The sequence below is a fragment of the Anser brachyrhynchus genome (genome assembly GCF_964034855.1).
Source record: "Anser brachyrhynchus genome assembly, chromosome: 17".
NCBI lineage: Eukaryota > Metazoa > Chordata > Aves > Anseriformes > Anatidae > Anser > Anser brachyrhynchus.
Window position 1 is genome coordinate 6,635,643 of NC_137710.1, and position 11,569 is coordinate 6,647,211.

At 45.4% G+C, this 11,569-nt stretch overlaps 1 protein-coding gene across 1 annotated transcript; it reads left to right on the forward strand.

Moving 5' to 3' along the window:
* Positions 1-29: 29 nt before the first annotated feature.
* NOC4L (nucleolar complex associated 4 homolog) lies at positions 30-10,362 on the forward strand. The gene is made up of 15 exons (XM_080559574.1): positions 30-182; positions 259-391; positions 471-577; positions 862-969; positions 1,488-1,637; positions 2,252-2,351; positions 3,122-3,156; positions 3,260-3,310; positions 3,861-3,972; positions 4,592-4,652; positions 5,222-5,332; positions 6,630-6,793; positions 7,261-7,343; positions 8,260-8,373; positions 8,681-10,362. The coding sequence occupies exons 1-15, from the start codon at positions 90-92 to the stop codon at positions 8,795-8,797; spliced, it is 1,539 nt and encodes a 512-aa protein (XP_080415700.1). The 5' UTR covers positions 30-89; the 3' UTR covers positions 8,798-10,362.
* Positions 10,363-11,569: the final 1,207 nt, after the last annotated feature.

Genomic DNA, 11,569 nt, shown 5'->3' on the forward strand with positions numbered 1-11,569 from the left:
GGGCCGGGCTCCTCCTCCTCGTCCTCCTCCTCCTCCTCTCCTTCCTCCTCCTCTTCCTCCCGGCCCTTCCGCCGGCGTGGTGCCGCAGCATGGCGCAGCCCGGGCTCGCCGCCTGCCTGGAGGCGGTGCTGGGCAGCCGAGCCAACGCCAACCGCGTCTACGAGCTGCTGGAGCGGCTGGCGGTGAGGGGCGGCGGGGGGCGGCGGGGGGCGGCGGGGGCCCGGCGCCACGGCTCCTCACAGCCCCGCTCTTCCCCAGGCGGCGGCGGAGGAGGAGGAGGAGGAGAAGGTCCTCGGAGCCCTCAGGGCCTGCGGCCGGCTCTTCGGGGCGCTGCTGGAGCGGGGGGAGCTCTTCGTGGGCCGCCTGCCCGCCGAGGAGGCCGCGCTGGCAGGTGAGTGGGGGCCGGGGGGGGGGCGGCGGGGCGCGGGCCGAGGCGCTGAGCCCCCAGCCCGGCGCCGTCCCCTCCGCAGGTGGCGGCAGCGCCGAGGAGAAGTACAAGGTGTGGATGCGGCACCGCTACAACGACTGCGTGGGCTGGCTGGCCGAGCTGATGGGCCACGGCTCCTTCCACGTCAAGGTCAGTGAGCCTGGTTCCGAGGTACTGCTTTACCCGGGGGTCTCCCGCGGTGGAGAGGCAATGATCGCTCTAATGCTAAAGTGCCCAAGGGTAGTAAATGCTCTAAGACGTTGCTGGTGCTCCAACTTACCTTTGCATACTGATCTGCCAGTAACTTTCTCGGTAAAGAACGTTGTACTTCATTCTTCCCGCTTTCCTACAGGCCTAGAAGCAGCCTCCTTTGCGTCTGCCCACTGCTGTCCTTGCTGAAATGTTTTTTTTTTTCTTTTATTTCTTTTTTGAAGGAACTGTCGCTCTGCACTCTGATGAAGTTTGTTGAGTTGGAGGCAGAATATCCTTTGGTCAAAGTGGAGTGGAAGGGGAGTTTCACGTTTCCTCGTGAACTTTTAAAGGTCAGTTGTAGAACTGAAAAGTCCCTGCTGTCAGGTAGCCGGTGACGTGCACAACCTGCTGTGTTTGAGTCCTCCAGAACAAAAGTTTCAGACTAGGAGATACGATAGGGATGGGACACAGGGTGTTAGAGAGGTGGCACCAAGTCTAGGGCCTCCAGGTGAGGTGACCCCTGCAGGTGTGGCAGCAGCTGCCTTGGGCAGGAACAAGCTGAATACCTGAGTGCTTCTGAGGTATCAGCGGTCTTTCTTTTTCATTCCTCGGTCTCACTTGCGAGCAGTTGTGGGAGGTGAGGGGGAAGGTACTGCCCCTGGTTCAGCCACTGTGTCACTTGGAAGTGACATCTCCGATGTGAGGGACTTGTCTCAGAGGTCAGGAGACAGAGGCCCTTGCTCCGGGGCAAGCAGCACACAGCATTGCTAGCTGCCCTTCAGAAAGACAGGGGTTGCCCCCAGCCATCGCAGCTGTCTGCTCCAGTACTGTAAGAAACTGACTTGTTGCTTTATAAACCTCTTGCTAGGTGGTTGTTGATGGCTTAATTCCCTTAAACGAGGATGCATCGCTCCTGATCTCTCGCTTCCAAGAGTACATGGAGTACGACGACATTCGGTACTTTGTCATGAAGGCCGTCACCGAGAGTATTGGGCAAGTCATGCAGAAGACAAAAGAGGTAAGGACCCCAACCTTACTCTTGGGGTGGGTCTGGATGAACACTTGCTCTGAAGCTCGTACCTTGTGTGCGAAGCAGGGAGGGACTACTGGTATATGGGAAGACTTCGGAAGCAGGAGTAAGCGTGCCCATTTGAAGGCACTGATTTTTTTGTGCTTTCAAGGTATGTCAACTATGCATAAGACAGTTTTCAGTCTAAAATTGGAGGTCGTTCAAGATAGATATGTTGTTCTTGCAAAACCTCCTGGTCTGGGCTCTAGCTTCTGTTTTACCCAAATCTCTGTAGCTCGAGTGGCACAGAGTATTTAGTTTTATTCTTTCTTTGGTGCTGGAGAAGGGTCTTTTTTCTTTAGTCCAATCCACCTGTTTTGTTAAACCAGCGTTAGTTCAGACATAAGTCATGTCTGAAGGTTACTCAAATGAGTAATATTCCAGGACAGGGCAAAAATGGAGAGCTGGTATGTAGTTCTAGTTCATGCATCAGCGTTTTTCTTTTCCATTTTCTTTCCTAAATATATTCCATGCTTGGGAAATAGGACACTGTGGAAGTCCAGTGTGACCTACCATCTTTTGTGGACCTTACTTCATGTTTGATTCTCTGCTTTTTTTCTTAGAGGCCTCTGCCATTTTACCAGCAGAACATATTTTCCCTCATTTCACCCATTAACATGCCAAACAAAGAGCGTGACTTGGTCAAATTTATGGTGAAACAAGGTTAGTAAACTCCACGTGACGATCTGCATATGAAAAGGAAAATCACGTTTAAGATTTTTGTTGTGTAAAGACTTTGCTAGAGTTTGCTAATGAAAAATCCCTGCTTATGTGATCACAGAGACTCTAAACAGTATTACAAAATCCATGTTCCCTGGTTTATGGTGGGGTCTGTCACCAGCTTTTTATCAATACAAGGAATTCATAGCAAGCTTTTAGATACCCTGGTTTGGGGAATATTACCTTTTCCTCTTGTTCCTAGTCTTGTCCTAATGACTGGAAAAGGAGTGTTCCTAGTGTAGAGAAAAGGCCTGTTTCTGGAGCTGATAGCGATGTTTTTGAGTTGGAGTAGGAACATTTTTAACTGAGTTCTGATGTGCCCCAGCCCATTTGGTATTGGAAAATCGGAAACTCAAACATACGGTTTTAATAACTCATAGGAACATTCATGGTCTTCACTCTGCTAAATTCAGAGGAACTAAATTTTATGAAGGCTTTTTCTTAGTATTTTTGTATTAGACTGAAGGAGGAGGAGAAAAATGTCATTTAATTCTAGTACGTCCAATTATGCTTAGGGAATGGTTTGACTAATAGAATGCAAATTTACTTATAAATAAGTTGAGTCCTCTATCTAAGTGGACTAATATTCATTCAGTCTTAGGTGGGTATTTGTAATAACTAAGGTGAGAACTTTCAAAGGACTAAGTAAAACAAGAATCATTTTTTTAAACATCCATTTCAAGTTCCGTGTCTCTTTTTGCCTTTCTTCTTAGATAACCGAGAGGAATGGAAAGTATCGAAGCTGCAGGTAACTGTTCATTTGGTGCTTCAGAGTTGAACTTTCATCTACTGAAAACAGAGCTTTACCTACACCAGGGTATTTAACTCACTGTTTGCGATTCTGTTTTCAGGCACACAAGCAGGCGTTTGAAAGAATGTGGCTCAGTTTCCTGAAGCACAAAGTGAGTGTTACTTCTGTCACTGATCCGTATTGTTTTCCAGTTGCTAATCCTTAGAGGCTCCTTGCCTGGAGCTCCTGGTAGGACCTCACTATGGTTTCAGCATTAGATGAGAGCAGCCCAGCCACCATCTCTGCTGGATTGCTCTCCTGCCAAAGAAACATGGCCCCATGTACGGTCTCTTTCTTCTTACTCTCAGCCTTTTTCTCCTCTTTAAACAAATCTGCCCATAAGGAGTGACCTGCAGCATAACAACTTGTGTTTACAAGTTGAAGGTTCCCCAGCCTTTTTGCTAGTAATTTCCCCCCATGCACACTTTTTTCTCTGAGCTGTGATGACAGTTTAGTTGTGAGGACCCGCTTCTCGGAATGAACCTAATTGTCAGATGTCACCTGTAAACTCTCCCATTTGGGAACTGTTGCCACAAGCCATTCTGTTCTGTCCTTGCACGTTCACTTTTGCTTGTGTGTTGCCTTTCTGAGCCGTGTGTTGCTGTTGCTCTTGGAGTTCTCCTTGCAAAGGTTGTTTGACTCTATTGTTTTGTCCTTCACAGCTACCCGCTGGCCTTTACAAAAAAGTTCTTGTCATTTTGCATGATTCCATCCTTCCTTACATGAACGAACCCACTCTCATGATAGACTTCTTGACGGTGGCCTATGGCATAGGTGAGTGAAAATCGTCTTTTTATGCTTTGTGGGGCTCTGCAGCGTGGTACATACAGATTTGAAAGGGCTGCTGGACACAACACCACAGCCTGGATGAAGTAGATGTGCTTTGGCTGGAACGAAGCTAAGAAACTAGGCTGAAATGTATTGTCCTCCCAAAGTGAGATGTTACCTGCATTTGTCTGTGTCATTGCTCCTTGTGTGTTAGGAAAATTATATTTAAGGACCTGAAAAGTGTTGAGTACTGGAGTGATTTCTTTTAAACACAGCACTGCTGATACCTGGCCTGTATCCAGACACAGGACGTGCAGTTTCCTACAGAAATGGTGTTTCTGAGGAGAACTTTGCCTTCCTGGTGTGGCTTTCTCAGGGGATTAGAGCAGTATCTTTGTCTCTCTGTTCTTCTAATCTACAGCTTAATCTTTGCAAGTAAATTGTGAGCCTTCGGAAGGTTTTAGGTGAGCTTGTCTCACCTGACAGCTATCATGCTGGCTCTAATTTTAAGTACTCTTAGTTTTGTGTTCCTTCTGGGAAGGTTTTGTAATAGAAAAAAGTTGCAGCTGATAAATTTATTTATTGATTGACTATATTGTGCTGATATCTGCCTGCTTTCTTACAGGTGGAGCAATTAGTCTTCTAGCCTTAAATGGATTATTTATTTTGATTCATCAGCATAATCTGTAAGTAAAAAGAGCATATTGTTTAAAGGGCCATGGGTTTTGTATTTTTATCTTATGCAGAAGAGACTGAAAACAATTCTCCACATCTTCAGGCTTTAACATTCCCCCACAAGAAAGCCAAACCCTGCACGAGAGGCTCAGCTATTTAGATGCTGAGCTGTTTTGATAGTCTGACTTTTTTTTTTTCAGCTGAGCCTAAATATCCTCTTCTCCAGACTGTGGTTGCTCAGCACTTGAAAATTGATTTCCACTGATCTGATTACACAGTGAAACTGTAGTCTTTGGTGTGCCTTTCACTGGATCCTGTACCACTTGCAGTTAGTGGACATAGCTTCACATCTCCAGGATGGCTAGGCACTGCAAATGCCAGAAATTCACCTTACAACCTGATTTCAAGTGGTGGTTCTGGAGACAAACCGAAGAAAGCTAAACATGCCCCCACAGCACAGCAGTGGCCTGGAGCAGTTTATCATGAAAGCACAGAAAAAACATTTAGACTCAGTGTAGTCCCATTGTATGTCACTAATCAGCAAAGGATGTTGACTTTTTTCTTTTTGCCTTTTTAACAGAGAATATCCTGACTTTTACAAAAAGCTGTACAGTCTTTTAGACCCTTCTATATATCACGTGAAGTACCGAGCCCGCTTTTTCCATTTGCTTGATCTGTTTTTGTCTTCATCGTAAGTAACAACTTTGTTATATACGTTCACATATTTTACTCCTGCTTTTCTGTTGGCTAGCGTTTGTTCTTGAACACTCCCCCGCATCTGGATTTAATGTATTCAGTGTGCCCGCTGAATTAAATTCTTTTTCATATTGAGAAAACTGAATCCAAGAGTGTTGTGTAATTTTTCAGGCACTTTTTTTGAAGATTTGCCACACATCCACCTAGTTCCAGAAAGTAAAAAGTAAAAATGCAGTTAGTTATCTGAGTTTGATCTGCAAATCATTATGGATGTATTTTGATCTGTATTCCAGCTTGGCTGAAAGTGATGATTTTTCTCTCCATCTTTATGAATATGGAAAAGTAACATTTGCAGGCTTTTTATAGATGTGGTATCATAAAGCTGTTGATAAATTGATGACCTTTTGCAGACATATAACATTGAAATATAAAGTGTTTGACAGTCTGTCTTGATGCTGTCAATTCATTGTGCACAGGAGAGAAACTAGATAAGCAGCTGGTCGTATAGTTGCCATCATATGTTATAAAATAAAACCAAGAAAAACGCTTTACAGTTCAGCACCAGGCATTAATATCAACCGCACTTGTATTCATACTGTACTTTGGAGAGAGTAACAAGATGTGACAGATGTTGTACCTTGGGGTGACTTCGCTGAGCCTTGCAGGTGTAGTGAGCCCTGGGGCTGAAGGCTGAGTGGCTGAAAATTGTCAGCTTTCATCCCAGATCTTCTGACCTGAAGAAAGTGCCTGGATGGGCTGATTGCTGTTAGAAATTTGCATTTTTACCATAAAAGAGAGCTATCCTGCACATTTATGTTACAGCAGCTTTATGTTCCCATTAGCAGCTGCACTGCTTGCTTTAGTCCTGGAAGTATTAAATTTTACACCATGGCACGTGTATTAATTAAACCCACAAAGCTGCATTAGAAGAATATAATTAAGGTTGCCTGGCCAAGCGCTCAGAAGTTTGTAAAATGACTGAATAAAGATTGCAGTGTGAATGACTGTGGACAAGGGCTGTGCTTGGATACAGCAAGCGTTTGGAGTGTTGCCATGCATCTGGATTGAATCACAAAATGATTAGAGATTACTCATGCACTGAATGGAAATGCCCTCAGGTTTGTTCCAGACAGCACTCGAGACCCTATATTCCTGCTTTGCTTCACTCCATAGTCCAAAAAGCTGAAGAATCCCACCGATCCTTAGCTTGACATGCAGTTTGGGTTGATGAGTCTGCTGGCTTGCTTGCTGGGACTTGTCCATGCTGGTTTCTTCTGTTTCCCTTCCAACAGCCACCTGCCGGCGTACCTGGTAGCAGCCTTTATAAAGCGCCTCTCCCGGCTGGCCCTCACTGCTCCCCCTGAGGCTCTGCTCATGGTCATTCCCTTCATCTGTAATCTCTTCCGGAGGCACCCCGCGTGCAAAGTGCTAGTGCACAGACCTAACGGGCCGGCAGGTAAGGGGCAAGGTGGGTGGGGGAGTTTTTGGGCTCTGAGCTTGTCTTGTTCACTTCAAGGCTATAATAAAGAAATGGGAAACGAGACCGAATGCAGAAACCAGAGACCTCTTCAGTTTCAGTCTGTAGGGTTTTTTGTGTAGGCAGTCCTGCTGGGGCCTCAGCAATCTCCTGAGTTTTTCTTCCTCTGTCTGTGGTTTAATTGACCAGTGTTGAATGACGGTAGTGGCGGATCAAGGTTGCCTGAGATGCCCTTGCTTCAGACCATTCCAGTTCTTTGTGCCCTTTGAAGTACTACGATTCTGTAGTGCTGCAAACAGTGATACTTAGGTCGTACTGTGGTGTGTCAGCGTGTTCCTGGATGCTAAATGTGTTGGGAAGGTGCAGCACTGCTCTGGGTCTCTGTGTTCGCTTTGGCATTATGGGCATCACGCAGGAGGTATTTAGCTCTGTATTTTTTTCCTTAGATTTGTCAGAAGATCCATATATTATGGAACAGGAGGAACCATCTGAGAGCAGGGCTTTGGAGAGCTCCCTCTGGGAGCTTCAGGTATGTCAGCTAACGGGGCACATCTGTGTATGGTGTGGGCTTCTTCCCCCCTTGTTGTTTTTTCATGACACCTTGGCAGTCAGCAGTAACACTTATAAGAACCTGCTGACACACATCTTGCAAATGAGATGACTTCTGGCTACTCTTTTACTCTGCATCCTTTTCTATCTTTGCATAAGAGGCAAAGGATTTCACACACATGAGAACTAGTATGTGCTAATTAATAGGTGACTTGTGAGTGCACATCTGACCATGCAGCTGAAAAGCGTGCGGTTAACAGCTGAAACAAGACTTAATAGCTGCAAATGTATAAGGCTTTTTATTTCCTTTGGAGGGGAGAGAGGAACTTACTGAGCATTGATGGAAATTAATTGGGTACACCTAGGTCATCCTGTAGAAATGGCTTTAAAAATGCTAGAGAAGATTATAATGTTCACCTTTCACCTGGATCATTTGTAGGATGGCGTGTGAAGGCTGAAATCGGTTAAATTGCTGCTGCTGACTCTAAACCTTAATGGCAGGATTATCACTTCCCATTTAAATGTTACAGGGGTTTTGCGTGAGGGTCTGAAGCAGCAAGAAGAATGTTGCTTGGGAGCAGGAAGCCCAGATGCAGCATTAGGGTTATGGGAGGTGGCAAAATTGGGGTATGTGTTGTAGGCATGGTCTGTGGAGGAATCCATCTGTCTGGAGCTGGACATAAACCAGGGGAAAGGGGCCTTTAGTTGTGTTTGAAGCGTGGCTAAAATGGGAATTTCTTGAAGCTCTGTAGTAACACAGTACAGTAAACTTGCCTCTTTTGTCTGAGCTTGATATTTGCTGACTACCAAAGGGTTAGATACCTGTGTGGGAAGCCAGATGGATTTGTGTTACCCCATTCTCATTAAACCATCTCCTGTTTGTGTTGCTTCTGCAGGCTCTACAAAACCATTATTACCCAGATGTGGCCCAGGCAGCTGCTATCCTGAACCAGTCGCTGTCTGAAATAGAGGATGACATATCAGGGCTCTTGGAGCTCTCAGCTTCTGAGGTAGTGTTGCTGGGCCTTTGTGAGTGATTGTAGTAAGAGGAAGGGAGACTGCTTCCTGAATGCAGTAGCCATGCCCTGTTCATCGGCCTTCGTGGGGAGGGAGCTAGGCTGGCTTTTGGTTACCCAGAGCCTGAGAAAAAGGGAAAACATCTGTTTAATGGTGGAGCATGAGGTAGCAATGATGGCAGGACTCGCTTTTAAATAAAAGGTTTGTTGCTGTACCTTCTAAGATGTTAGAGTGAGCACTGGTATTGGCAAGGGTGAAGAGCTTGTACTGAATTTTTGCTAATATCTTCTCTTTCTTTAGCTTTTTGATAAAGAAGTAAAGAAATCAGCTGCTATTGTGCCCCTGGAGTTTGAGCAAGTACGAGGTTTGTTTGGGAAGAAAAATGATATTTTTGCCGAGCACTTCAGTTTAGATTGACGTGATCTCTTATCGTATTTATCTGCGTCAACCGACTGATCTTAGGGACATGCACAAAGCTCACCTGCGGGGCTCGACACTTCTGCCTTTGAAATATCTCAAAGTGGCGAAAGCTGGACTGCCCGAGAAAGGTGCGGCCTTCTTCAGTGACCTTTGCCATTATCCATGGATGGACTTTCCTTTGTTTCTCATTTCTCAAGCTTACATACTGCTGCCTGATATCTGGGAGGGATTTTCCCTCGGAGCAAGGTTTTCTGGACCTGTTCATTGTTGGAATTGAAGCCCCTTTCTACAGAGATGCTGGTACTGGCTGTGATCAGTGACTGTGTCGACAGACCACCTTGCTGCCATTTGGGGGACTGAGGGGAAGTGTGGTTTCCAAATACTGGTTTTATTTTTCAGATGTGTTAGTTTTATACAAGAGCAGACAACTTGTTTGTAGCAGTTGACCTCAGTACAACACCTGATCATAGTCTAATTATAAATTTTTATATATTTTTTAAAATTCACTTTTTCGGAGAAATGTTTAGCTTCCATGTGCTAACCCATGTTTGAGGCATTGAAAGCTTAGGTTTGTCAGAAACAACTTACAGATGATGCTCTGTAATTCCATGTATGTCATGTTGCTAATGTGCCTTCATGTACGTCCATCTCATGCTGTAAAGTTGCTTAATTCAAAATGCTCATGAGCTTTGGAAATAAACATAATCTTGGTGACTACTGTAGCTAGGGAGGCCGACTGATGTGCAGTGCAAAGTATGTCTAATCCTTGATTTTTGCTTCAGAATGATAAGCAGCTTAATGCAGTTTCGCTTGTAACCTGCAAGCGTTGCGGGAGCTGTGGCCAGTGTGTATGCAGGTCCTAATTAAGTTTTAGCTAGCCCACTGATACTAGGTGGCTTTGTTAATTTGGATTTCTCATACAGTTCCAGAAGTCATGCAGAAATTCCTTCTGATAGGGTTTTCCAAGGTGTTAAGTGCTCTGCCTTGGTTTGAGATAAATTCCTTGTTAAGAATGCAGATGCACTCACTCAGGACTCTTTCTAATTATTTTCACCAGCTTAATGTTGTCTCATTAGACTTCAGCTCTGCTTACAATGTTTTGAAATCATATTTTGTGGAGGAAAAAAATACAGTTCATAAAGTAGAGACTAAGAAAGTTAATTTCTGGCAGACAAATTGTTTAGATCAAGAAAAACTGCAGCTACCTTAGAGCCACTGTGTTACGTTTTCTTCATGCTATCCAAACGATGGACGTGTCCTCAGAATGTAGAATTCTACCTCTTTTCTCTGGTACTTTTGAATTTAGGTGAGGTGCTTTGAGGATCTTTTTAAAAGAAATCTGTTTGTTCTCTTGTGAAGAAGCAAGACTGCCTCCTCACTGGCCAGCCTGCATTTCCCCTTTCTTTTCTGCTATCTGTGGTAGGAAGGCAGAGTGGCTGAGATGATAACTTACAGCTCGCCGTGCCTCAGCTCATGTTCACCCAAGCCTCGTGTTTCAGTTCTACAATGTGTCTCCCTCAAATGAAATCACGTACTGTGGAAATACATTTTTATTGAACACCTTTCTCTGCGTCTTTTTGTTTTGCTCGGGTATGTCTGTCTGAAATTGTTGATGGGCGATGTCATTCATATCTTTCACGGTATTGACACTCTGGGAGTGTTAAGATCCTTTTAATACACAAATATTAAACCATGTGGGCAGGGGGTAGTCAAGGTCTCGTGATGCTGAAAATGAGGGAGTTTCCTTGGCTTCCCATACCTGGAAGGAGGGTGAGCACAGCCTCTGAGCAGTGTGGCATACTAAGGGCTGCAGAACCTGTGTGCGTCTGTTAACTGGGGTGTTCCTGGGACAAGCAAGGGTATCCGACACACGAGGCTGACTGATTTGCTGGGGACTAGTGGAGAGCAGCAGCTTCTGGCTTGTGATTAGGGCCTGCTGCTGCCTTGTGGGCAAAGCCTGGCGGAGCCTTGTGTCTTTGGGACCAAATGCCCACAGACTGAAATGTTTTCAATACACTTGGAGCAGGGCTGCTACTGGAAACGCGAGGTTTTGCTCTTTCCCAGGAGGAGGACAGGGAAGGCACCTGCATCTTTAACATTTCACCAGCTGTGGATCCTGTGTACTGTACTGCGGTGAGCAGACACTTGGTAGGAGTATGATGTGATTTATTTTTCCTTCATGCATTCCCAGTGCCGTGCATGTTGGCTGTCAAAGCTTCCACTGATGTTGAGATGGAGGGTTAGGCTAACACGATGTGTTTTCAGATCTATCAGCATACCCCAGTGCTGAATTAGAAATGCCATTAGCACTTTTATTTAAAGTTTGTGCAACTAGCCTGGTGCGGTTTAAGTATTTTGTGGTGACGCCTAGCAGTCCCAGGTACAGCCCCACTGTGCTCGCTGCCGTGCAGGCAGGAATCACAGTCCTTGCTCATGGGAGTTTCTAGCTTAAAGCCTGGGTGCTCTTTCGAGGAGCCTCAAAGGTCTTCCCAAGACTTCACCCCCAATCTCTGATGCTGTGCTTGCCTAAGCAGCATCCTTAAACCTGCTCGTAGGTGGAGATAGCTTTGAGCCCCTGCCTGCCCTTGGAAAAACATTCCACCTGGTCTTTCATCAAGCTTTTATCTTTAAACTTTCACCCTCTTCCCTTCAATAGGAGGCATCAAGAAAAAAATCAGCAGTTATAAATATTAAAAGTTTCATCTGCACTGAGTGAACAACCCTTATCAGGCTGCACACCCGCTGCTGCTGCTGCTCTACAGGTCTCCG

Excerpts from the sequence above, each read along its gene's own strand:
- NOC4L (XM_080559574.1), top strand. The coding sequence starts at position 90 with ATGGCGCAGCCCGGGCTCGCCGCCTGCCTGGAGGCGGTGCTGGGCAGC. Across the intron at positions 1,638-2,251 it reads TCATGCAGAAGACAAAAGAG|AGGCCTCTGCCATTTTACCA; the intron begins GTAAGGACCCCA and ends TTTTTTTCTTAG. Across the intron at positions 7,344-8,259 it reads GCTCCCTCTGGGAGCTTCAG|GCTCTACAAAACCATTATTA; the intron begins GTATGTCAGCTA and ends TTGCTTCTGCAG.